Source organism: Ochotona curzoniae, unplaced genomic scaffold (assembly GCF_017591425.1).
Source record: "Ochotona curzoniae isolate NIBS_2020 unplaced genomic scaffold, NIBS_Ocur_1.0 contig_1976, whole genome shotgun sequence".
NCBI lineage: Eukaryota > Metazoa > Chordata > Mammalia > Lagomorpha > Ochotonidae > Ochotona > Ochotona curzoniae.
In genome coordinates, this window is record NW_024465279.1 from 2,389,858 (window position 1) to 2,417,208 (window position 27,351).

The 27,351-nt window shown below is 38.5% G+C and overlaps 1 protein-coding gene across 1 annotated transcript in view; it reads right to left on the reverse strand.

Moving 5' to 3' along the window:
• Positions 1 to 3,604: 3,604 nt before the first annotated feature.
• Positions 3,605 to 27,351, reverse strand: part of LOC121149903 (A disintegrin and metallopeptidase domain 3-like) — a 47,213-nt gene continuing 23,466 nt past the window's right edge. Inside the window, 10 exon segments of the mRNA XM_040970574.1 lie at positions 3,605 to 3,642; positions 9,890 to 10,085; positions 10,661 to 10,759; positions 12,714 to 12,776; positions 12,778 to 12,901; positions 14,436 to 14,572; positions 19,827 to 19,908; positions 21,498 to 21,649; positions 21,882 to 21,953; positions 24,255 to 24,320. Of these exon segments, the coding sequence (XP_040826508.1) occupies positions 3,605 to 3,642; positions 9,890 to 10,085; positions 10,661 to 10,759; positions 12,714 to 12,776; positions 12,778 to 12,901; positions 14,436 to 14,572; positions 19,827 to 19,908; positions 21,498 to 21,649; positions 21,882 to 21,953; positions 24,255 to 24,320 (1,029 nt within the window).

Genomic DNA, 27,351 nt, shown 5'->3' on the forward strand with positions numbered 1-27,351 from the left:
GGGATAAATATACAACAATCTCTGTTATTTCATGGTTGGTAACAATTTAAACTGCATTTCAAAGGCTATTAGAAAAGGCCTTTCGTAAAAGATTCATATAGAGAAATGAACAGAAGCTCTCAAAAGACGAAGCAAATCCTTGTGGGTAGAAACTTCAAATCACATAAAATGATAAATTATATAAATGTGTATACGATAAATATATTGTATGGCTTATGATCTATATGTAAGAAAATACACTCAACTATAAACAGTAGGTATATGCTTAAGTGTATAGTACAGATGTAATCCTTTAATGTTCCAAAATGTAGTCCCTTAATGTATTATACTACTATCAAAATGCCTGTGTCACATTTTTGTACATATTTAATGGCGTTTACGTTTCACACACAGTATCAATTTGAGACATACGTGAATGATATGCTCACATAAAATAATTTACTTTCTTTGACAACAAATTTTCTAACAGAGACTTATACATCAAATACTTTAAGCTTTTATTATTAACTTGAAAAGTGTGATGGACCAGCACTATAATCGCTGTACTAGAAGTAATTCAGGGTCAAGTATCGTAACATACAAGCTAAGACTGTTTGTGGCTCCAGCATCCATTACAGATGCCAGTTTGAGTCTCTGTTGCGCCACTTTATATCCAGCTCCCTACTAATGTGCTTGTTTGGGAAAGCAGTGGGAGGAGGCTTCCAGTACTTCTGCCCAAGACTCCAAAGAAGCTCCTAGCCACTCAATTTGGAATGGCCCAAATATGGCTATTTTGACCATTTGGTGAGTGAACCAGCAGGATGAAAAACCTCTCTCTCTCTCTGTCTCTCCTCCTTTCTAAATGCTTTTAAGTAAAAAGAAACAAAATAAGTATGTAATTAAAAATTATGCTAGGTATATGCTTGCAATGAAGGAATCTCAACTGAACTTGAACTGTGGTTATGCAGCAAGGTGGAGGAATCCACTATAGGGGAAGGGGTATGGGAGGGGTGGGGGGAATCCCCAGTGCCTATAAAACTGTATCACATAATACAATGTTAACAACAATAAAAAAAAATAATCTGAAGGTAACATACCCCGTGGTTTCGACATTTTATTTCTGCACTACAGTTTGGTCTATTTTGAATCGAGCCAATTTGTGTACAGATTCCTCTCATACATATCTGTAAACACATTTAATTGAAAAATGTTAGAGACAATACTAAAAATTTCACAAATACTGAAATCCATAGTTGATGCAAGAATTTTCTACAAGAATTATGTATGCATTCAGAACTCATGAATTACTATTTCATCTCCCCAATTCAAAACCACAAATGGATCGTGGATTTATTACCAACACCAACATGATATGTGATTGCCTTGTGAAATATTAAGTTATTCCATTGAGATACTTTGTTCTCCTCAGGGGAGCAGAGCTGTTGTTGTAATGCTATAAAGAACAAGTTAGGAACTCACGTTGTGACATAGTGGGTGAAGTTGTCACCAGTTTGTTGGCATACCATATTGTTGCTGTCATGACCAGGCTGCTCTGCATCAAACCAGTTCCCAGTGGATGGCATGTGAATCACATTTGAAGATGTCCCAGGTTCATGGGCCCCTGCCAACCATGTGGAAACCCTTGGATGAACCTCCCAGTTCTTTACCTCAATGTGGCCTCACCCTAGACATTGCAGCTATCTGGAGACATGAAGCAGTGAGTGCTGTATTCTCTCTCTCTCATTCCCCTGTTTCTATATAACGGATTTTCAAATAAGCAAATACATCTTATTAGAAGATTAGTGCACAAGACATTTGTAATCACTAGCATTTCTATGAACAAATTTTTGCTATTCTATACCTGTGCCACATTTTATCCTTTTTTGCCACGTAATTCAATTTACATGTTTAAAATCATTGACAGAGGTTGCTTCCTCACACATCTAAGTGAATACTAGGATACATCAATACTGCTGTACTTTTAAAGTTTTCTCTAACTTAAATGATAATGCACTAGCTCTCCACCAAGGGTCTGCCCATGAAGACATGAATCTGACAACTATTTATGCAGCAGTATGTGTCTTATAAGTGCCGATGGGACAGGGGGAGTGTTAATCGCTGCATTGTCCTAATTACTTGGATACCATTATTATCAATAATCTCATCATGATTTTCCACAATGCGGTCTTGCAGGTATTGCAATTCCTCCCTCCTCTCCTTTTTCTCTGCCTATGATCTCCTCTCACCATTATCCCCATATTATCACAGTAGAACAGTCGTTTGGTAATAGCTACAACTTTAACATTCTGCTATTTATATCGTGGCACTGGTAGGTATAGGAAAAGCTAGGAAATCTAGTTTCACACTGTCAAAGTGTATTTACCTATTTCATTGGGACCCCTCCTTTTATTTGGGAGTAGAGATGTGTACTACAATGTGTATTTTCCGTATGCTAGCTACCAATATACAGCCCTTCTATAAGAATATATGTACATACTTGCTTGCCTATAATTGTATTTATTTTTGTATATGACATGAAGGTTGTTTTATGTCAGAGAATATATGATATTTGTTGTTTGGGGCCTAGCTTATTTCGTCAAACATGATGATTTCCAGTTGGGGCCATTTGGTTACCAACAGTGGAATTTTATTCTCTTTTATGGCTCCAAAGTATTCCATTGGGTAGATATACCACATTTCTTTATTCAGTCTTCTTTTGACTGCCATCTGGGTTGTTCCTATGCCTTCTTTATTGTGGGTTATGCTTCTTAAAATATAGGGCTGCAGGTAGCTTTCTTGTATGCAGATTATTCTTCCTTTGGATGTATTTGGAGGAGTTGGGATAGTTGAATTATGGTAGATTTAGTTATCTGAGTTACCTCCATTCTGATTTCCAGAGCAGCCACATGTCTACACTCCAGTCAACAGCTGCAGTATGTACCATTCTTCCCACATCCTTGTGAGCAGGTTTGTTATAGGATATCTGGATGCAAGCCATTCTTATGGAGTTAGCTAGAACTTTGATGAGGTCTTTATTTGCATTCCCCTGATACTTAGGAAGCCTGAGCGTTTTTTCTTTTTAAGATTTATTTATTTTTGTTGGAAAGGCAGATCATATTATGGACACTAGAAGATTCAGAGAGAAACATCTTCCATTCACTGTTTCACTCCACAAATGGCTGCAAAAACCAGAGCTGAGTTGATGTGAAGCCTGAAGCCAGGAGCTTCTTCTGCGTATCCCATACAGGTGCAGGGCCACCAAGCTTTAGGCTATCCTCCACTGTTTTCCCAGGGCATAAGTAGGGAGGTGGAGGGGAAATGGGACAGCTGGGACATGAACTGGTACCCCTATGGGACCCTGACATTTTCAATGTCAGGATTTAGCCACTGAGCCATTGCACCAGGCCCATGAACATTTTTGAATTTGTTCTTTTAAAAAGATCTACTCATTTCCTTTGCTCATTGCTGAATTAGTCAACTAATCTTTGATAACAGAACTGAAAATGATGCTGGGGAAATTGTTGGTCTCTTCGACAAATGATATAGGGAAAATTGGTTATCTGCTTGCAGAAGTAAAAACAACAACTCCATCTTTCACTGTATATAAAAAGCAGCTTTGAATGCATCAAGGACCTAAATCTGCATCCAGAAACCATGAAATAACTAGAGGAAAACACAAGAGATAGGAATAGGAAAACAACTTCTTAGAAAGCAGACTGCCAGCATATGCAGTCAAATCCAAAATAAGCTAATGGGAACACATCAAGCTCAGAAGCTTCTGAACATCAAAGGAAATGATCAACAAAGTGAACAGGCAGCCAGCAGAATGGGAGAAGATCTTTGCACATTCATTATTTAGATTTTTTAGATAACTCAAATTTAGCAGAAAAAATGCCTGATTTCGTTTCCTTCTTTGAAATGACATTACCATGCATTTTGCGCCAGGGTGGTCTCAGTGGTTGCCTCCTTTTGCTTCAGGGTGCATACAGCAGCCTGCTCTTGTGGGCTTGGGGATGCAAGATTGCAAGGAAGAGTTGGGGATGGTGCTGGTGGGAGTGTGTGGGGACCTGGGGACTCATGTCCAGACAAGCGGAGGGACACTGGGGATTTTCCACGTGTATGGTCCCAGGTGGACTAGAGGCAGAGAGTCATAGATTAGCATGGAAGCCTGGTGTGCTGGTGGACCAGGCTTGTAGAACTTTGAATGGCCTGGATGTTGTGTATGTTAAGAGTTGTATACCAAGAGCTTGGAACCCTCGTGGGTGGGCAGAGCACCAGTCTAGCACAACACTTGAGCAAAAGACTGGGTTTCAGAAGGCTGGGCTGAGGATCCCATATGTTCCCAAGCACATGGGCTATGGGTTCACCAGATAAAGCGGTGTGTGGGATTGAGAACGACTGAAGAAGTATGTTGCAGGTGCAGGGACAGGTCACATCAGGCTTGGCCATGATACTCACCAGCATGCGAAAAGAGTTAAGTCTGGGGGCAAATTCTGTGGGGTATATGTGGGTCCACTCTTGTGGAACTGAAATTTGCACTGGTTTGCTTAAGACCTGGTGGTAGTGAAGGGCTGAACTAGGCATGGCCATGGAATCCTGCACATTCCTGCATACTGGGGATGGGATCAGGCTGGGCTGGACCAGGGTATAGCACCTGCAGCGACACCCAAGACTATAGAGTTGGATGGGCTGCAACATTCATGAGCTCATACAAAGGCTGGGATGGAGGGGCAGACTATGCTGAGTAAGGGCTAGCACCTGCCAAAGTATGTGAAATCTGTAACTGGGAGTTGACCTGATTGGGGAACATGGGAAACTCCTCTGGTGAGATGTATGTAGCTCCTGCTGGCAAGCATTTGATTCAGGCCTGGGTATTGGTCAAGCTGGACAAGGAAGTTCCACTGGTCAGCAAGTCTGTGGGTTTGTTATGCAGTGGGGTGGCCAGGGCAGGGTTGGGCCAACCTTAGCCCACTGGCATGAGCAGGAGCCAGGGGAAGTATGGGTCCTGCCAGGTGAGGCTGACATTCCCCTATTTGTATGAGTCAGGGATGGGAGTAGACTGGGCAGGGCTAGGCTGCAACACCTGCCAGCAAGAGTTGGGACTGGAGGCAGACCAGAACAAACCCAGACTGCAGCATCATATAACAAAGGCCAAGATGGGGAAAGGGTGGGCTATGCCAACATGGGTCAGAAAAACAACCGGCACACACAAGATCTGTGGCCAGGAACAGGCCTGGTTGGAGAGCTAAGGGGATACCCCAACTGGATTGTGGCTCCCACTGGTGAGTGCAAGAGCAAGAATGGGGGTGGGTGAATGATCTGGGCTGGACAAGACTGCAGTGTCCCTCAGCATGGATGTGGACTGGGTCTTGAGTGTGCCAGACTGGGCTAGATGCCCACACCTATGGTGCTCATGACAGCCAGAGTGGGAGTAGGATGGGCTAGGTCTTGACCCCTGCTGAACCACATGCGAGCTGTTTCTGGTCATGCACCAAGTGTGACTGGGACGTAGCACTCAACAGTAAGAATTGGAATGTGGGGCCCGGCGCAGTGGCGCAAGTGGTTAAGTCCTCGCCTTGCACGCCCGGGATCCCATATGGGCGCCGGTTCTAATCCCGGCAGCCCCACTTCCCTTCCAGCTCCCTGTCTGTGGCCTGGGAAAGCAGTTGAGGACGGCCCAAGGCTTTGGGACCCTGCACCTGTGTGGGAGACCCGGAAGAGTCTCCTGGCTTAGGATCGGCATAGCATCGGCTGTTGCGCTCACTTGGGAAGTGAATCATCGGACGGAAGATCTTCCTCTCTGTCTCTCCTCTCTGTATATCTGCCTTTCCAATAAAAAAATAATAAAAATAAATCTTTAAAAAAAAAAAGAATTGGAATGTGTGTGGGCCAGTTGGGCAAGCCACTATACATGCCAGGTCAGGAGATGGACTATGTCAGGCTGGGGCAAGGACCTATAGGTCTGCACAAGTTCTGCCACTGGGCAGAGACCTGATAGAGGAGCTTGGGGAACTCCTCTGTTAGGGTGCATTCCCTGCAGGTGAATGAAGAACCCTGGCTGCAGCAGCCCAGACCAGGCCAGGTAGTACCCACTGGCATATGTGTGGGTCATCTCTGGGGACATTTTAGGGTAGGTCAGTTTATAAAACCCACTGACAACCAGGACTGGCTGCTGGACAAGTTGGGTTAGGCTGCATCACCAGCCAAGTCATATTAGGCGTAGGACTGAGAGATTGGCTGGGCAGGGATAGGTTGTGTTACACACCAGCATGAGCTGGAACTGGGAGCAGACCCGGCTAGACCAGGACACAATACCCACCAACCAATGCCAAAGTGAGATAGGCCATGTCAGGCTGGGCCACAGCATCCACCAGCACACACAAGACCTGATTTGGGGGTGGGTGCTGAGCCGGCAGTGAGGCTGTTGGGGGCTCCCCTGCTGGGTCACTGTTCCCACTGGTGAGCATGAGAACTGGAATTTGGTCCAGACATGTAGGCACTTCTCTTATAGGCAGCAGCTTCCACTGATGGGCATGAGAATTAGGGCTGGGAGCAGGACTGGCTAGACAGGCTGTGGCACAACTGGCATGAATGTGCACTGGATATTGAGGACAATTGGGTTGAACTAGGGTTCAATGCCAATTAACATATAGGAGAGCTGCATGGCATGTGGGGCAGAGTGGACCAGTCTGTTGCACCTTCTGGCATGTGCAGGAACTAGGATTTGGGGTGGGTCTAGTGGGGTTATTGGGAATCGCTCCAACTAGGTTGCTCTTCCCATTGGTATACATGAGGGCCAAGTGTGTGGTGGGCAGGATTTGGCTGTGCCGCAACATTCATTGATTTACGTAAGAGATAGGACTGGTGGCAGAACTGACCCAACAATTACAAGTACCAATGTGTATGTAGGCACATGGGGGTGATAGCATGAGCAGGACCACATAGTGGCAAGCAGACCCAAATCAGGTTTAGGATCACTTCAGACAAGATTTCTTTGGAAATCCATCCCCCCCGCCCAATGAACTGTTGGAATTAACTACTCTAACCATGGGGAAAGTCGCAGGAACTATGGTCTTACCATAGTGTGCATGTGTCAGAACTAGGCCTCCTACATGGCTTAGTCAGAGCAGTGGATGGCATATCAAAATGCACATGGAGGGATATGCCCTTGCAAAGGACATCTGGAACCATAGTGAAGGAAGGACAGAATTGGTCAACTACCCTAGCCAAATGTTGACAGCAAATTTCTGGATGAATGGAAACTCCATGTCAGTCCTTGGGATTTTCTGATCCTTGGACTGGCGAGATGGGCAGCATGTGAGAACTGCCAAAGCCACTTATGCAGAACTCTTGGTGCATGCTCATATCAGGGACCCTGGAGTGATACTGGGTGGCTGTATCCCATCCCCAAGTACTGAGACATTTGTGAGGCATGCTGCAGCTTCTCCCATTAGATACAGGAAGAAGAAAAAGAAAATTTGGACACAATGGTCTTACCCACTTGCCCCTAATCTTGACCCTTTCCATTTTATTCAGCTATGTAAACATCATCAAAAGTCAGCTTTTTAAATGACATTGGCTTATCTTTTAGACAATTTTATTTTCAGATAAAAATCAGATCAATTTTTAGTACCTTCCATCCCTTACTGACAAATTACAACATCTCCTAGAAACTTTACCCTTATTACATAATGTTAGCAACTAATTTAGGATCCCTCGAATCCTAATCAATTAACTTTATACTGAAATCTTCCCTTTTTGAAGATTATTTGTTAATTTTAAAGGCAGAGAAGCAATGAAAGATGGAGGAAGAGAGAGTGACCTTTGTTTTATCAGTTCTAACACCTCCATTTTCATCTCTAATATGAATCTGAGTCTTCTCTCGCCAACCCTAATTTTCGGTTAATGGGGCTAATTGTTTATCTTCTTTTCTTTTTCCAAAAGACTAACTAGAGGCCAGTGATATGGACACTGTTCATATCCTAGCTTTACCACTTCCACTCCAGCTCTCGGCTTCGAGCCTGGGGAAACAGCAGAGGACAACCCAGATCCTTAGAAACCTGCCACCCATGTGAGAGGCCTGAAGGAAGCTCCTGGCTCCCAGCTTCGGATCAGCTCAGCCTCAGCCTTCGCAGCCATTTGGGGAGTGAACCAGTGAATAGAAGACCTTCTCTATTTCTCTCCTTCTCTCTCTCTAAAATTTGCATTTCAAAATAAATTCACATATTTAAAACTTGATTTCTCTGATCTTTTCTATAGTTTTTCAATTTTTTTTAATAATTCCTTTCATTCTGCTAGTTTGGGGGTTTGGTTTGTTCTTGTTATTTCAAGTCGTTGAGAGACATTTTTGGTTATTTATTTGGTATTCTTTCAACTTCTTGATGTAGTTGGGACTTGCTATAGCTTTCCTTTGAGACAGAGAGAGAGGAGAGAGAGGGAGAGAAAGAGATAGAGAAAATCACTGTGTATAATTTACAGTAAAATTTTAACTTGCCCTGTCTTCTCCGCACGTGGTTCCATCTTCCACCATGTGTGGGCCTGTTCTGGAATCATTTCTTGGTGCTGCAGACACACATAATTGATCTCCATAAAAAGTGTATTGATAGTCAAACTTTTTTGATTGTATTAAATTTGTAGTTTTCCATGCACAAACCAGGTTTCCACAAAACACGTGACTACAGGTATGAGGTAGTAAAAGTAATTCTTTAGTCAACATAGTCAATGTGCAATTTATTAGGTCAATGATAACTTTTATAACTTTAACTCAAAAATTTTTGAAATTAATGCTGAAGTGTTTTACACATGCACTGTTTTATGAATCCCAGGGTATAAATCTTTATTATATACATATATAAATATAAAATATATAACTAATATATGATATATATGTATGTGTATATATTTCTTGGCTTTTCTGAAGTCTACAGAATATGCACAGCATATGGAATAGTTTTAGAAAATAAATAAGTTGAAATTTTCTGAGTACCTACCTACTGAGACACCTACCACGGGCACATCTACCAAATGGGTCGTTCATAACATTTGTTTCTATTACACACATGTAATTTGCGCCTTTAGCATCTGAAAGAAAGTATAAAGTCACAACTACTCATATTTAAAACAAATCATTAGAAGATAAAAGTGTGGCAAGTCAACATAGAGGCATGTAACAACAACAAAAAGTGTCCTGGTAATGCTAGTCCTACAGATTCTCTTGCCATTTACTAGCTGTGCAAAAGGAGAAGCACTTTTGAAGGATAAGTCCAAATAGACAAATTAGCATTACAGTGCAGAAATGATAAAATAATGTGTCATTTGATCTCTTAAATGTTACTCTACTGGCCTTGTCCTTTCCCATCAGTTCAACTGAAATGTGATTAATGTTGTATCGTGTTCACACTGCCACTGAAAGATGCATTTTGCCTTTTAACACGAGTGAAAGTCCCTTTAATTTGCAATGTTATTATCAAATTTGGATGGAAAATCACAGCATGTTTTTAAAGATTTATTTATGTTTATCACAAAGATAGATACACAGAGAGGAGAGACCAAGAGGAAGATCTTCCATCTGCTGATTAACTCCCCAAGCAGCCGCAACGGCTGGAGCTGAGCCAATCCAAACTTGGATCCTCTTCCAGGTCTCCCACACAGGTGCAGGGTCCAAAGACTCTGGGTTGTCCTCGACTGCTTTCTCAGGCCACAGGCAGGAAGCTGGATGGGAAATGGGGCTGCCGGGATTAGAACCAGTGCCCATATAGTATCCTGGTGCACTCAAGGTGAGGACCTTTAGGCGCTAGGCCACAGTGCCGGGCCCAAAATAACAGCATTTTTTAGTGTGGTTAACCATTGCTGACTCTTTATAGTAACTAAAGATTAAAAATGAACCCAGGAAAAAAGATAAAATTCTTACATATTCCAAATAGTTGTGAGCACTGTCTTTCTAGACTTCTGCATTTTCCTTCCAAACAAAATGCAGTTTTATTATCACATTGTTGATAGTCGGCAGCTTTCATATCAGGTACACAAAATTCAGACGTTCCATTGCAATATTCTGGAAAATCGCATAAGTCTTGACTTTCCCTACATGGTGTTCCCCTTTTGGCAATCTGTGACACAAAGAACATGTAAGTGTGAGTGAGTGTGTATGTTTAGTGTTCTTCCATCATCACATACTAAAACATGTATAAATGAACATTGGGGTGGAGAGGTGCTCTGTTCTTTTTACCCTCGGATATTGATACACTATGGGTTAGAGAAGTATAAAGCTACAAAGGGATGATCACATAGAATGTATGAAGGTTGCCAGAAAAAAAAAATCCCAAGAAAATGTTGAGAAGTTAGGTCATTCCATGAATATTAGAAGGAAAGATTCTTCTCTGTGAAAGGTCATTTACCAGCAGATGGGACTAATAGCTTACAAACAAATAAAATATATAGTAACCATATGATTCATGTCTAACTCTAGAAAAAAGTAACACAGATACTGAAATAACATGATCCGTGACATGCTTATGGACATGAAAATACTACCCACATGCCATGAAGAACTAGGTCAAGCAAAGCTTGTTAGAGACAGAGCAGGTTAAAATATTTGAAAAAAAAAAGTCCAAACAGTTGTGCAAAGAATGTAAGAGGATAAACCAATCATGGTACTGCACAATGTTATACTTCGATAGCTTACCATGCAGGTTGCTTTATCACAGCATTGGCTAGTGCCACACTCAGCAAATCCAATCAGAGTACATTCTTCAGCATTACAGCATCTTGGGTGAGTACAATGCTAAAATCAAATACGGTCAAGTTAAGACAACATGTTCATCCACATAAATGATCACATTTGGTCAAGGATGGAATACATTACCAATGGCAGTCTGATAAGGCTGTAGAGGAACTGAAAAATCCTTACCCCCCAGGGATGAGGTTTATCTTGTGCAGTACAGTATGTTACTCAAGTGACTGAGCAAATGCTGGTGTAAACAAGCATCTCATACCATCAGTTATGTAAAATACGCCACATACCTCTGAGTACAATACATACTACTGGAGAGCAGTGGTAGTCAACTAGGTCATCAGGTACATATATTTGCTCATTTGTGCTTCTGACATGGTTTTGGAGTGTCCTCCTTCTACTCATGAGAGACAAGTGAACTGTAAAGCAGTCGTAGAAGGTGTCTCATAAGGAGGCTACATGAAAACATTGGTGTTACAGGAAATTTAAGCTCCATGCATATCATTGTCCCTGACGACTTGCCACTGAGACAAGAATGTGGAGGTGGAAAATGGTGAGACAGATGAGGCTGATGTGCTTTGGGCCTGATGAATGTGGATGCCTTCTCTTAGTTTCCATCATAAAATTCTAAAGGCAAAGCAAATAATCAGAAACAGAAAAGTTTATAGGGCTCTAGAGAAAGGAAACATATGTGTACATATTTACATCTAGCTTCATTTTGGACCTTGAAAAGGAGCCTTATTAACTTCCAAACTGCTGTCCCATATAAATGGGAGGGGCTCAAGTTCTTGGGCTCTCTTGTACTGCCTTCCCAGGAGCAACTGCAGGAAGCTGGATTGGAAGTGCAGCAGCTGGGACTCTCATTGGCACTTCACTACCAGAAGCAGATGTGGCAAGTGGCAGCTTAGCATGATGTGCCCCAACCCTGGCACATTGACTTCTGTATTTATTGATAGCCACCACTTCACTCATAACGTGTCGTTCATTTAGAAAGTTTTTATGGAGTTACCAGTAATGTCATGCTGTAGAATCCTGCAATGCCTTTAAAACTTTTTTGTACAAACATCTGCACTGTGAATGTGTACAGGTTTTCACTTATTATATCACAAATATATTTCCACATTTTTAAGTTTTCTAATGATGTAATCTTATAAATTTCTCTGTTTATTGTTGTATTAAGTTTTTACACATCCACTCATTCTGCTTTATTTATATACTAACATTCTTGTTACATTATGGTGTTCCTCTCCTTACGACATTTCCCCTAGCAATTTCATAGTAAGAGTATTGGCCCTTAACTTGTAATATGAGGTCGATTAAAAAAAAACATGCAGAAATGACAAAGTAGTATACATTTCCCATGAGCTTTTTGATGTACCCTTGTTTGTGTTAATGTATTTTACAAATTTTCATGACACCTTACATGAATAGCGGTAAAATTTATGAAAATGTTTGTGGTTAGTTATCATGTAACCATAATTAATTTATTTCTATTAAGAAGGAGATAAATAACTCTTCTATTCATCAGGGAAATTCCAATTAAACCCATTGCTAGCTAATAGTCTTCAGAAGTAACAAAAATTACAAAGTTAGGTATATAGCATGTCATGAGCATTGCGATGCTTTTCTTCTGAATAACTGTAGGACTCTCATTGAAACATGTAAACATATCTTTGCATTAAGATGCCAGGTTTTCTACCTTTGCTTATAATTACCATTTCATGATGCATTTGAATATCAGAAAATTAAACTTCTAATTTGTACTAAGGGACTATTCTATTGTGATAACATGAGGACAGATATGGGGAAGGGAGAAGAGAAAGAGGAAAAGAAGAATGATAAACAATATCTTGGGGAGCAATAAATTTTAAAACATATTTAAATTTTTAACATATTTAAAATATTTAACATATTTAACATTTAAAATATTTTAATAATTAATAATAATTTAAAATATTTAACATATTTAAAATATTTAACATATTTAAAATTTAAAATGACCAACCGATGGAATACCACAATCACATTGCTCATTTCCTTCCAAAATTCCATTGCCACAAGTTGAAAGTTATTCCTTGGTAAGCAACTTTCGGAACATTCTCTTTCTGAAGACATGCAAATTCAGGCTGTGACACGGAATGTTTGAAATCTTCTATGTTGCAACTGCTAAATAACTTTACACCACTGGACCATCTAAAATTAAAGTACATTCCTTAGAAAACTGGGTCAAAAACAGTATCAGAGTAGTAAAGTGTTAATTCTGAGTTATTTTGGTTGGAAAAAAAGCCAAAGAAAATGGGGGAAAGTCCTTTCAATACAAGCCTCAAACAAATGCAATGTGTTTGGTTTTTTGTTACACAATGTGATATGCTGTAAGAACCATATGGAAGTTTAAAGGATGTTAGATATTAACCTTGACTCACAATAAGCTCTACTTAGCAATATCGTTACATTATATAAAATCAAAACGATGATTAAGAAAATGAAACATACTGAGAAATTTAATTGGAGAAGTATAAGGCATACATGAGAGCTAATTATCCCCATGTACAATTCAAATTATTTGTCTTTGAGTAACAAAGTAATGAAATAAGATATTTCAGGAGGCAAGAACAAAAGGTACAAACTCTAGAGTCGATGTACTGTTTTGCACGTTTTACTCTTCGAACTACCAAGTGTAATGTTTAATGAGTTTTTGATTAACAATGATCTTACCACAGATTTGTCAAAAATTTGTTCCAAAATCACTGAGTTGGACATCAATACAACAGATAATAATTCTATGTACTTTAACATATGCTTCTGGTATAGAAATGGATTTTCCCTCAAGCTCTGGAAATAACAATAGATTTCTAGTATCTAACCATCAGATCCCATTCAAATTCACCCAAACATCAAAATATTGTAATTTCATGGAACTCGGCTCCCTTGTGGACAAGTCTATTGCACTCAGTTCTTATGAGTCCTTAGTCTACTAGTCTGAGTACTTGGTTCCGACTTTGCAAATGTGAAACGTTTTATAATTCTTGGGGAATTGTTCATAGAATTTCCCTCAGTTTATGTTAGTGACATATTTCCTTTTTGTTAAGAGACTGCATCATCCACACAGGAGCATGCCATAGGTCACTGCCTGAGCTGCTTTCTCCAAATGATGCTTGGCTCACAACATGCCACTTCATTTCCCTAAGCTAAAATGCTACTGTTTTCAAACCTAATAATTGGTAATTTTTTCACTTCCTCGACCACAAATCACATTCCAAGCCTTGTTGAGTTCTTAGAATTAATGGAATCCCAGTATCTCTTTAGTGCTTACACCAAAAAGCTTTTCACTACCTCCAGCAACGCCCTAAAACTTCTGTTCAACATTCTGTCTGCAAAACAGTGTTGAATATCAAGCTAAGTTAACACAGTTTCTACAATATCCTAAACTCATTTTCTATATAATTGCTCTTAAATACTATATATGATATTAAATATATTCATGCTAAGAAGTGTTGTAAGAGGTACACATCAAGAAATACGATGATTCTAAAAGAGAAAACATTATACATATACATATATATGCCTATGCTTGCATTTGTATGTCATATATCACAAAATATATACATTGTGTCATGTATATATCTTTATATATTGATATTTATATATGTTATACAGATATAACTTAGAATATTATATAATGTATATATGTATACATAAAACTGTAGAGGTGACATAAAATACTTACATTGCTGTGGGGTTCATCACACATGTAGTTCCTGAACAGCCACAAGTATGGATTTTATCATATGATAATCCCAGATTAATCCCAATCAATTGTGCCATAACAACTGAAAATGCCTCTAAAGTTAACATCTTTGGATACTAAAAAGAAAAACACTGTTACTATATATCCCCTTGAATGAAAAGCCATAAAACAAAATCCACAACAGGAAGAAAAATAGAAAATTTACAACAACATGAAATTAAGTACCATACTAATGATTCCAAAAGCCTTCTTGAAGTAAACGGTGCTACTGTATGACCTATGAGTCAGTGAAGAAATTAATAGGAAATAAAATTTTGAAAAAAATGAAAATAAAAACAAAAACAGCAAAATCCATGAAATGTAACAAAAATAGTATTGAAAGGCTATTGATCTTGTGTTTCGCATGAAGATTGCCTTCTATCAGAGAGAACATATGTTATAGTAACTGTGTAGTATAAACTATCATATCCAGATGTGAAGAAGCATCTCTATTTTCAAATCAGAGATGGACTCCCAATGGAACTGTTAAAATGTATCTTTACTATAGGATGCTGGACTCTCTACCATGGACCATACCTACAGCATCAGGATACACTTAACTAGCAGAATGATGGACTTATGACTGTTAATAAAGGACTGTACAATTATATTAATTTAGGGGAAATCAGGTTGAGGGAAGGGGACTTGAGGAAAGCGAGAAGTGAATTCTCAGAGCATGTAGATCTGTATCATAAAATAGTAAAATAAATAAATTAAAAATAATTTTAAAAAGAAAAACAGCATCAAATTTCCACACTATTTTAATATAGTCAATTCAGGCTCTAATACATGCATACAACTGCAGATTTAAGAAACTACTTTATCAAATATATATATATATATTTTTAAGGATCTAAAAGACAAAGTAGGTAGGTAGGTACATTTTATTTTTCTTTTTGAGTTATATTTTTCATCTACATGCAATTGGCATATTGCCTATAGATAATATGCATTTGCTGATAACTCACTGATAATCAAATATTATCAGTACAATTTTGCATGATAATCAGATTGAATTCCAACAAGTACCATTGATCAATTAGATATTTCCCAACATAACTTTACCAATGTGTTGTTTCCCAAGAGAAGACATTGGAACAGATATGCATATTTTGAAGTGTTTAATTGCAAATCAAGTATGTAGTGTATATCACAGTATGTTAAAGTTGCTACATTTAAAACAACAATAAATATTAAAAATGAAAGTTAAGGAGTTGAAATAATTTTTCTCAAAGCATAATATATAGCACATCGCAAGTTGCCTCTCTCCAAAATTTTTACATATTAATGAGCTTTGTGGTATTTCCGTGTATGCTGATTCTCAATATTGCAAAGTTAAAATAAAACAGTATATGTGCTTTTCATAATGCATTATAAATCCTTATCATATTAGCTTATTCTATGAACAGCATTATTAAATGCTTTATTGTTAATGGCCAAGTTTTCTTATCAATGGTTGATATTCCGTTTTGTGGATATTATGTTTATGGACATATGTTTATGCATTCGGCTATTCACGGCTGTCTTGCAATCTACAACAATTACACATCAAGCTGCTAAAAGTATGCCTGTGTATTTTTTGCATATGTCAATGTCTTCATTTCATTTGGGTAAATTTCAATTATGACCATTTCAAGATCATCTGATAGTAGTTCATTCAGTAATGCAAAGTGTCTCCTAAAGTGACTGTTCCTTTCTGTGACTTCATAAAGAAAGGTGACTGCGTGCGCCTTTGACTCTACAGTCTTACAACATGTGGAGCTTTAGAGTGGTCCTATACTGAGTGGAAAAGGAGTGAAAGTCTTTGATGTTGACTTGCTCCTTAGCATAGCTCTAGAGTACTCTTTTTTCAAAATAGGTATGGAGTTAAAACTGCTGCTTGTTACAATGCCCTGCTGCAACTTATCTTTGAGTCCTAGTTTGCTGAGGGATTAACTGTGAATTCTCTTCCTTTGGTCAATTTGTTTTTGTCCTGAATCAAACAATAGCATTGTATTGTCTCTCCTTATTGGTCAATTGAATTTGTTTCCATTCATCATTGAATGATTAGGTCAATTACTGTTGTTTAGATGAGTTACTATTAATTCCATAACAAATACTTATGTGAAATAAGATGCACATATGCAATGAAATCTATGCATAGAAATAACCAAGTGAAACAGAAATTGAAAAAAAATCCAGTGTAAATTCTAGAAATACTAAGCCCAAGAAATTAGAGAATTTACTAGATGCAATCAAACTTAACTTGATCAGAATTATTTTAAGTCAGGCCTGGCTCAATGACTTAAGTGCTGAATCACCCTCTAGCACACATCAGAATCCCATAAAGGTGCTGGTAACTGTCCGCTTCCCATCCAGCTCCCTGCTTGTGGCCTGGGAAAGCAGTCGAGAATGGCCCAAAGCCTTGGGACTCTGCACTCATATTGGAGACCCGGAAGAAGCTCCTGGCTCCTGCTTTGAATCAGATAAACCCCAACTTTGTGGCCACTTGGGGACTAAACCCATGGATGGAAGATCTTTATCTGTCCTTCTCTCTTTGTATCTGTCTTTACAAAAAATAATAAATAAATCTTAAAAATTATTTTAATTCATCATGTCAGAGAGAAAAAAAAAAGACATGATGAAGTAAGAGATTACGGTTCTTACAGTCTTACAGCTCATCTTGCAGGGGCTAAATACCTGTGTTTTGGAGTCCAAGAAGGGCACGGATGAGCAGAGGGGATAAGATAGACCTTGTTTAGGGAAACAATGCTGACATTTTGGGGAACAAGTATTAAAATAGTGACTGGGGTCAAGAAGCTTGATGAAATCCAGCTAAGGTGAACCCCTGAAAATCACCAAGAAAGTGTTTTGTAATCAAATTGTTAAAAAACAAAACCACAAGAGAATCTTTGTGACATAAGAGAGCTTCCATGTAACTACTGGATTTCTCAGCTATTTTTAAGCCCCAACATGATTGTAGCAAGGCAGTCAAAATATGGAAAGAAATTCAACCAAGAATGTTGTTTAGGACAAAACGGTCATTAAAAAATGTTGAGGATACTAAGAAAAGCTTAGGGAGTTCGTAACCTCTAAACCCAGTCCACAATAAGTGCTAAAGAAACTCTTCAGGGTGAATAGGATGCACATTAGACACTAACACTGAACTACAAGCAAATTGTGACTTCTCATGTGGGAGCACTGGGGCACACAGCAGATGAGGCTGATGTCTGGACAGCTACATCTCATACTTAAGTGTCTGGGAAGATATTGGCAATGTTCTCTTCTGCTAAATTTGTCTGGTAATGCACCTGACAGGAGAGCCCTTATGGGAGAATCCCGACTCCTGGCTTTGGTGGGACTTACCCCCGGTTGTTGCAAGCATTTGTGAGGGAGCACATGAATGGAAGATATCAAATTATGTAAAAGTGAAAGGGAGGTTATTTCAAGTGAACAGAGAATGAAAGAAAAATGTAGGCATTCTGGCACAAAGTATTCCAATACCAATGGAATCCAATTAGGAATCAACCGGGAAGAAAACCTTGAACACTCAAAAGCGTATAGAATTTTTTTTTGTTAAATCTCTCATGATTTTGTTTTTGTTTCTTTAAAGGAAAATATTCATCTACAGAGAACGGGTGCCAGTGTTTTGGTGTAATACGTAAGTTGTGTCCCTCAAGTCTATCATCTAATGTGAGTGCCGGTTCAATTTCTTAGCTGCTCTGTTTCCAACCTGGTTTCCTACTGCGCCCCTGGGAAAGAAGAGGACAATGGCCCAAGCACTTGGGATCCTGCATCTAGAGTAGAGATCTGCAAGAAGACCCAGGTTCCACCCAGTACACCCAGGGAGTGAACTATCATGTGTAACATCCCTCACTTTACCTCTCTCTCTCTCTCTCTCTAACGCTGTCTTTCATACAAATAAACTAAATCTTTACAAGAAAAAAGAGTGAACAATTTCAGTGAATTAATGAATACAAGATGGAAACTTAAAAACAATCCAGAGAAAAACAAAAATGAAAATAAAATACACAAAATCTGTCGAGACTGAGGAAGAATAAGTTTATACCTGTAAATGCTCACATTGAAAGGGAGGGTGATTTCAAATTAGTATCCTAACTGATCCCTGCTGGAACTAAACAACAGATGAAAAAACTAAACCCACACAATCAGAAGAACATAAATAATGGATAAAACTGTGATAGAGAAGATGATGCAATAAGAAAAATAACAAAAACTTGATTCTTTCAAAAGTTGCTTGACACAAATACATGGATAAAATCTGATAAGCTGATTTAAATATGATTTTAAGGGATTATACCAAGACTACAAGATAGGTACAAAATATGTTACTTTAAAGACATGAAAGGCAAAAAAAAAAAAGATACTCTCAATTGTGGCAGAAGATGAATTTCACAAGATTCAACAGCAAAACCAGTCAGTGACCCAGTAGTAGGAGCAGGCTATTCCAGGAAATACATTCCTGCAGGTATAGATTCAAAAGTTCAAGGACCACATGGAGAGATTTTTAACACCACTCATAACCATAGATACCAAAGTCCGATTATGAGATATCACCTCGCTCTATTACAATGGCTGCCACCAAACAAACAAAGCAGCAATATGTGAAATGGTGGTGACATTGTAAAGCAGTGCAATCACTTTAGAAATCATGCCACCCTACTATGTATTACATCTGCCACGTGCTTGAGCAATCCCGCTTCTGGATACATATCCATAAATAGTTAAACCAATGTCTCAAAGAGTTTCATGCACTCTTCATAGGCATTATATGGGAAATATCTAAATCTGCCAATGTAAGATAAGTGAATAAAAATATGGCACCTGTGGTGGAATGATTTACAGGCGTAAAAAGCAAAGAAATTGTGTCAAGTGCCACAATGTGGATACGCATTGAGTACGTTGTGTAAGGCAGTCACAAGAACACAAATACCGCATGGCACCACTTCCATGCAAATCTAAGTTGTCAAACTGATGAGAACAAACAGTGGAATGGTGGTTACTAGGGGAAAATGGTGCCATTTCCCTAGGATGCTTTCAGTCTCACAGGATGTAAGGTTCTGGAATTCTGTTTTGTTACTATTTGAAGATAGTTACTGCTTTTCTGAACAATCAAAATGCTAAGAGGTGAAGTTTGAGGTTTGTTCTTCACCCACAATAACATACATACCCCTTTCTCTTATTTGATTATCCCAACTAATAAAAACCATCATCGTTTCTATAAAGGGTTGACAAAGCACTGGATAGGTGTGCTTTATATTTGTTTACTGATGTGAATGCTAACTTTCTAAATTTGATATAACTATTAAAGAGATGAGGATAAATGCATACCAGAGCAACTCCTGTGGCAAACTTTGGATCACATGCCATTCCATGATATGTTGTTCCCACAAAAGCAGCATGTTCCCTATAACTAAAAATACAATTTTTTTGTGAAAATTTGCATTTTAATGTATTGGTGATTAACGATGTGTTTAGAAGTTGTGTCATAAAAATTGTTCATTTTTTAAAGTCCCATAGGCTCGAGGATTTCCCCTCTGCCCTACAGATTAGCACCCCCGCTACTGTTTTACCTATGTTGTTACAATAATACGGTCCTTCAGGAAAAGTCATCAATCCATTGTCCTGTTTAAGTGTATCATGACATTGCAGGTACAGACATGGTAGAAATATCACATCTAACAATTTGTCATTCCCTCCTTGAGTTGTGTGTCACAAGTCACATAAAGAGATGTCTTGAAAGGCTAGTGATCACTCTGTTGCAACACTCCAAACCTGGCAGTGTCTTTTCTGCCTGTTAATTGGTGTATGACCATCACCCTCCCTGATGGAATTATCATCGGAAGAAAAAAATCAAGATTGTTCATTGTAATAACATAGACTTAGTGAGCAAGTTGTAACTACATGTTAGCAGTGTTGACTTGGAGGAGAGAGAGAGAGAGAGAGAGAGAGAGAACATGCAACGGATGAAGTAGAGACAGTAGGTAGCAATGGCGCACATTCATCTTAACCCTTCCATGTATTTACTCTAGACTTCAAGAAGCTCCCTTAATTCTACTTCAAACATGAGAAGATTTATGGATTTATTTCATATTGCTTCAGGTTCCTGGCATTGTATTTTGTTTCTTAATATTAAAATTAAGAAAAATTAGAAAGTGCACAGTTCTGTGGAAAGAATCTTCCATGATCCAAATAGATCAATACATCCATCTCCACTCAATATAAATACACCAGTGAGGAACCTAACCAGAATGGTAGTGAAGTGGTCCTTTCCAAATACTTACTACTAAAATGTTTTCTGCTGTAACAAACACTTCAGGCATTCACTGTGTTCTGTGTAGTAATTTACAGTTTTATCAAATGCTAAAATGATGATTCGATCATTTTCTTTTAAGGTGATCAACCCCTGATTTTCCTGAGGCTTTCTATTTTTTCTGCCCACTTCCCTTCAACAGAAAGTCTACTCTGAGAATGAAAGCTTAATATGATTTCAATGTCAGCTTATGTGGCTATCAGCTTTTATAATATTAATTATAATTTTATTTTTCATTTTGCTTAATTTCCTTTCTAAAAATCTCATTGTCAATAACAACTCAGGAAATAATTTCAGTAGAAATATTGGGGCCCGGCGGGTGTGGCCTAGCTGCTAAAGTCCTCGCCTTGAACGCACTGGGATCCCATGTGGTTGCCGGTTCTAATCCTGGCGGCTCCACTTCCCATCCAGCTCTCTGCTTGTGGCCTGGGAAAGGGGTGGAGGACAGCCCAAAGCTTTGGGACCCTGCACCCGCGTGGGAGACCCAGAGGAGGTTCCTGGATCCTGGCTTCGGACGGGGATAGCATCGGCCATTGTGCTCACTTGGGGAGTGAATCATTGGACAGAAGATCTTCCTCTCTGTCTCTCCTCCTCTCTGTATATCTGACTTTGCAATAAATAAATAAATTTTGAAAAAAAAAAGAAAGAAATATTTTGGGAAAGTCCCAGCCAATATAGCAAGTGCTTACATTAATAAGTAAGACATCTCATGGGGTTTTTGTTTCCATGACAGAAATCTCTGTAGTATTTCCTCAGCATCCCCATTTGTTGAAATCTTATTTCCATCTGACCAGAGCTCCAGAGAGGACAGCATAATGGTGATGTTGACCTTGGAAAACATCTGAAAACAGGAGATAAATAATATAGGCTTGGTTCACTACAAGAAAGAATGTTACATCCCTGTAACCAGATGTGATGTATGCCTTTAATTAGTGTGTACTGGTGGTAGAATCCACTGGTAAATGGAACTAGCTCATAGGATTTTACTTTCTATGAGATGGAAATGCAATTTATACAAGCAATATGACTGTAACAAAATATGTCTTATACAAACATAAAACATAGATACTTACAGCATTAATAAGACCAAACATGTAGATAATTTTTTCAGCTGAAAGTACCACTTCAGAGCCCATAAAGTCACACTAAAAGACAAACATTTATTTAAGAGGTTTTTAAGTATAAAAGTGCCAAAAATATATTGCTTAAATGAGAGACAAAAATATAAGATTTTTGAAATAACTATGTCATTTTAAGCATAATCCTAAAAGTTACTGCTGTAACTTATGAAATTTAGATCTTTATTACCTAAACATTATATGGCCTGATACCTTTATACATGCTTCTATAGTTATACTATTTACATTGATACATAATTATGGGCATAAAGCATGTTACTGAAATTCGCCATATTATATTCTTCTTTACAGATACAGAAAATAAGATTTAAAGTTTGAGGATTCAAAGAAGGCATAACCAAAGCTCAAACCTTTCTAACTAAACTTCTAAGTCTATTTTGTCTGCTATAATTTACTGTCATAATAGAATGCAATGCATGGATCTCCTATTTGATAGCCATAATAGACATGTAGTGCTCTTAACTCTTTGAGCTCAGGGTTTATAGAGTGGACCATAAAACACATTGTTTATTGGAACAATGTACTATATGCAAACATTCAGATCTCAACTAACAACACCTTCTGGTGTGGATGTGGGGAAAAAAGGCACCCTCCTTCACTGCTGGTGGGAGTGTAGGCTAGTACAACCACTGTGGAAATCAGTACGTAGAGTGCTTGGAGAATTGCAAATGAACCTGCCATATGACCCAGATATCCCGCTCCTAGGAATATACCCAACAGAAGTGAAATCTGTATGTGACAAGAGGATCTATAATCTTATATTTGCAGCAGCACAGTCTACAATAGCAAAGACATGGAAACAATCCAGATGTGTGTCCAAGGAAGAGTGGTCAAAGAAACTGTGGTATATCTACTCCATAGAATATCATTCAGCTATTAAGAAGAATGAAATTATTCTATTTACAACCAGGCGGTCCCACCTACGAGACCATTATGCTCAGTGAAATGAGTCAATCACAAAAGAACAAACACCATATAATCTCTGTTATATAAGGAAGCCAGCATGGAAAGTGTAACTCCAATAGTCCAATCCATATTGGTTTTTTTTTTGATTGTTTGTTTGCTGTTTTGGCTGTATCCCATGTGTTTTGATGTTTTGTATTTCAGTTTGGTTCATTCCAAATCATCTGTTTTCTCTAGTCGAATTCATCACAGGATCATGAATTATACAATGGCACCATTTTTCCCAAGGGCGGAAAAAAACCTATGGTTTGGGATTGTGTGTGTAAACTTTTGTTAAAAACAGTTGAAAGTAAAAAATATGCTATCTGTTAACAGGAAAATTTAAAAGGAATATATTGTGTGATGCTTTATATATTAATGAATACAGTTAATGCAATTATGAAAATAAAATTTAAATAAAACAATAATTATCATAAAAATGATTCAAACAGAGGCTAAAATCAATCCACTAGTCCAATGGTAGCAAACAAGTGACAATTGAGCCTTAACAATTTTAACAGAAGAGTAGTACTTGAACCCACACATGTACATTTCAGTAATGCTTTTTAGGTTCCATTTGAGGATTGGTTGATTTGACAGCCAGAGGATGAGGGAGAGAAAGAGAAAGAGGTATTTCACTTGATGGTTTATTACTCAGGCTGCTTCCACTTAAAGCTAAGATGTTGGAACTATAAACTCCATTCTGGTTTCTGACTAGGGGGTAGAGCCCAGGCAGGCATCAGGTCATAAACTGCACCCTCGCTGGGATACTAAGAAGGCTTGCAAGGGGCTGTATCACAAGTGGAGCATCGGGGCTCCAACCTGAGCTCCAGTGTATTGTGCTGAGACTGTCATGCTGGGCCTCAATGCCAACCCTGTTCTGCAGAAAGCAACAACCTTATTATCAATGACTCTTCCCACTTGCAAAACACAGACCTCAACCTGAGAAGTGGAGAAATTATACAACGTTAAATAATTATAAAGACTAATATTTAGGAAAATGTGGGCCTTTTTTCTCTTCAGTAACTAATGAAAAAGGTTACTTTAGAATGGACATACATCCAAGGAACAGATTCTTGGAGAACTGTCGAAGGCACAGAAGTGTCTTCAGATAGTTACTGTTGATTAAAGCTTAATGTAGTAGAACCCTACCACATACGATTCTAGGATTCAATATGGGATTAGAAATCAATACCTGAATATTGACAACCCATCTCTGTGTAAAGGCAAAAGGTATTTCCTTAACTTATGGTGTACTAAAATAACGTATCTTTTAATATTAGGAACAATAGAAGTTTAATGCTCATATTCCCCATAACTTAAGTTTAATATGAAGACAGAATAAAATATATCAGTAATGCATACCATGGATTTATCCATAACAATGTGCGTTCTCAAAGTCCTTTTTGGAAATGCAACATCTAAATCTTTCTGCGAAACACAGGACATAATTAACGTTTTCAAAATTCTTGCATTGTCATTATTATATGTACCAAACATAGACATGCACAGGAGACAGAGGCAGAGAGGGGACAGACTCACTCACCCACACAGAACAGGATACAGACAGATGGATGCATATAACAGATGGATAGCCACAATGGAAAAATAAGAGAATTGATGCACACGCTGTAAATAAGTGGGTAAGAGTTTTGTAACTTGTTAAGCGTTTGTAACTTGTCAGAAGTATTTTAATTTCTATTCCTGGAAATAAGAATCTTCAAAGTGTCCAGAAATAAAGGAAAGACCATATTTTTTTTTTATCTGAAAGCATTTTTGTGTTGCTAATGGGACATCCACAGCCTGCCATCCTTCAACATGTTTCTGTCAACATTCTCTCATCATTGTGTATATTGGGGGGTGTTGTGCAGGGAGTAGAAGGACAGAGAGGGAGAAAGTGAAAATGGCTCACTCCTTAAACATCTCCAAATGCTAAGGTTGGGAAAAGCAAAACTCAAAGAAGGTTCAACATCTGAAGAGCCCAAGTGGGTAGAAGGACCTTAAACCATCCATCTTCAGTTGTCTTCTTGAATATTTTAGCACAAATGTGAATCAAGATCTGAGCAGCCAGGATTGAAACTGGAACTCTGATATGTTGAAATACCAGCCTGGAGTAAGGGGCTCCATGTTGAGATGGGCTACATTTGTGGGGACCCATGAGACTGTAGCCAAGCAGAGAGAGCCACATTCTGCTCAAATCCCTGGCTAGGCTATTCAAGCATGACTAGGAGAAAAATGAGCTTGAACTGGTGTAATTTTCTTTTTATGCCTGAAGTAGGCTCATATTAGCTAATAATATCTGATGCCCCAGAACCTCTCCTGGTTTGCAATTTTGCTTTCATGAACTCTGCTGTTCGGCAGTGCAGCATCGAGAAAGCTTCGGGGCATGAGTCCACTCTTCACTGTCAGCAGTCAAGGATCGCATCAGCCTGTGGTGCTCCTCTTCTGCACGGGATTGCTTGGGGACACAAGGCCAGTGTCACAAGCAGTAGTGTATTCTTCTGTATGAGGATGTCCATTTCCTTCCTCATGGTTTTTATATTTTAACATTTATGTTAGATTTGTGAGGTTTGTGTTAAACAAGACATACCAGTTTGAAGTATATGATGTGTGGCACAGTACGTACGTGAATGAATCCACTGTCACTAATACAATATTTCCATCACTTTCTCCCCTGTGGGTAGTCCACATGGCACAAAACTACTGATAATCTTCAGCCTTCCACCACAGGTTAAAATAATTTGATCTAGAATTTCAGCTCAGTGGAAACATACTAAGTGATCTCTTTTTTATCCAGCTACTTCCATTCGGCCTTCCATCAAATTGTTGGATTTATTAGTACTCTAATAGAGACACATTTCAACTTTATTATACACTAACTTATCAGTGGCCATTTGGAGTATTTAGATGTTTTAACAATTATTAGTACTGTTTCGCTGCATATTAATTTTAAACTCTGTGTAGTTTCATCAATATACACGGTTCCTTTCTTCTTGGCAAAAATTTATGGTATTTACTGAATCGGCAGCCTTGAATGGTGGCAGGTGGTTCACACCCTGATCTCCCCGCTCTGCTTGACTGCTCTGTGGGTCTATGGCGACACTGTGCTGCCATTTGACAGTTCAGCAGATTATGCTTCTATCTCTTCTCTTGTTTGAAGGCATGAATGCCATCAGGAAGACTGCCTCCTTCAACAGCTGTGTCACTATTTTACATCCCAAAGTTTAACTTCCAAATACATTCCCTGGGAGGGGCAGTGCCACTGCCAGGGCTTCAACATGTAACTGATGGAGCACCAAAACTGCAGTTCACAGCAGGCACAAAATCTTCAGAAACATTCCTTCAGCTATGGAAGCTGTCACACATGCTTTAAATCTGACCACGGGAGTTTTCTATTCTTGTTTTCTCTTATGAAAGTGTAAACTGTTGGACAGTGATGTTGCCTTTTCTGAAAATATTGTTATGCTCTGTAAAGATCTGTGAATAGCATATTTGAACTTCATATTTAATTTAGGATTTTAAGTAACATTGACACAAAGTTTTGTAACTTTACACAGATTAAAAAATCAAGATTGTCATTTTATTTTAAAGGGAACTTGATTAGATAAAAATTCTTGCAATATTTCATGTTTCACCGTGAAGAAATAGGAAATATTTAACTGTTTTGGAAGGGTTTCAGTCATTATGGCTGGTTTCTCTACCCTTTGAAGAAACAATATTTGAGTGTGCTATTTTTTTAATTTTGTATTGTCGATTTTAAAAGTTGCCTGGAAATTTTCAGCTTCATCATTTGCTCATCAAAGTTGTTTTGTTTTCTGCTGTTTTTCTAAATTATAGTGCATTTGATGATTTCCTTCTTGATTACAAATCTTAACATCTTAAATTTTCTACTACCAGCTTTCATAGCCATTGAGACCATACCTATTCTGAAAAACAAAATGCATAGATGTGTAGGTGAGGGGACTTCAAAACATCCATGCAAAAACAAATTTAAGAGGTAAGAATATTTCTCATTTTTATATGATTTATTTATTTTATTGGAAAGACAGATTTCCAGAGAGAAGAGACAGAGGGAAAGATTTTCCATCTTCTGGTTCGCTATTCCAAAAGCCACAAATGCCGGAGCTGAGCAACTCTGAAGCCAAGAACCAGGAGCATCTTCTGCGCCTCCTACACAGGTGCAGGTTTCCAAGGCTTCGGGTCATTCTCTGGTGTTTCCCAGGCCATAAGCAGGAAGCTGAATGGGAAGTGGAGCAGCCAGGACATGATCTGGTGTCTGTATGGGATCCCGGTGTGTAAAAGGCAGCAAGGGCTTAGCTACTGAGTCTTTGTGCTGGGCTCAGCAAAGTGAATTCTTTTCCTCAAAATACTCACAGAACTTTTATCTTCATTATAAAAACTGTATATGCATGGATTCCAATTTTTGTTCCAGAAAAAACTAATAATACTTGCCATACTAGTT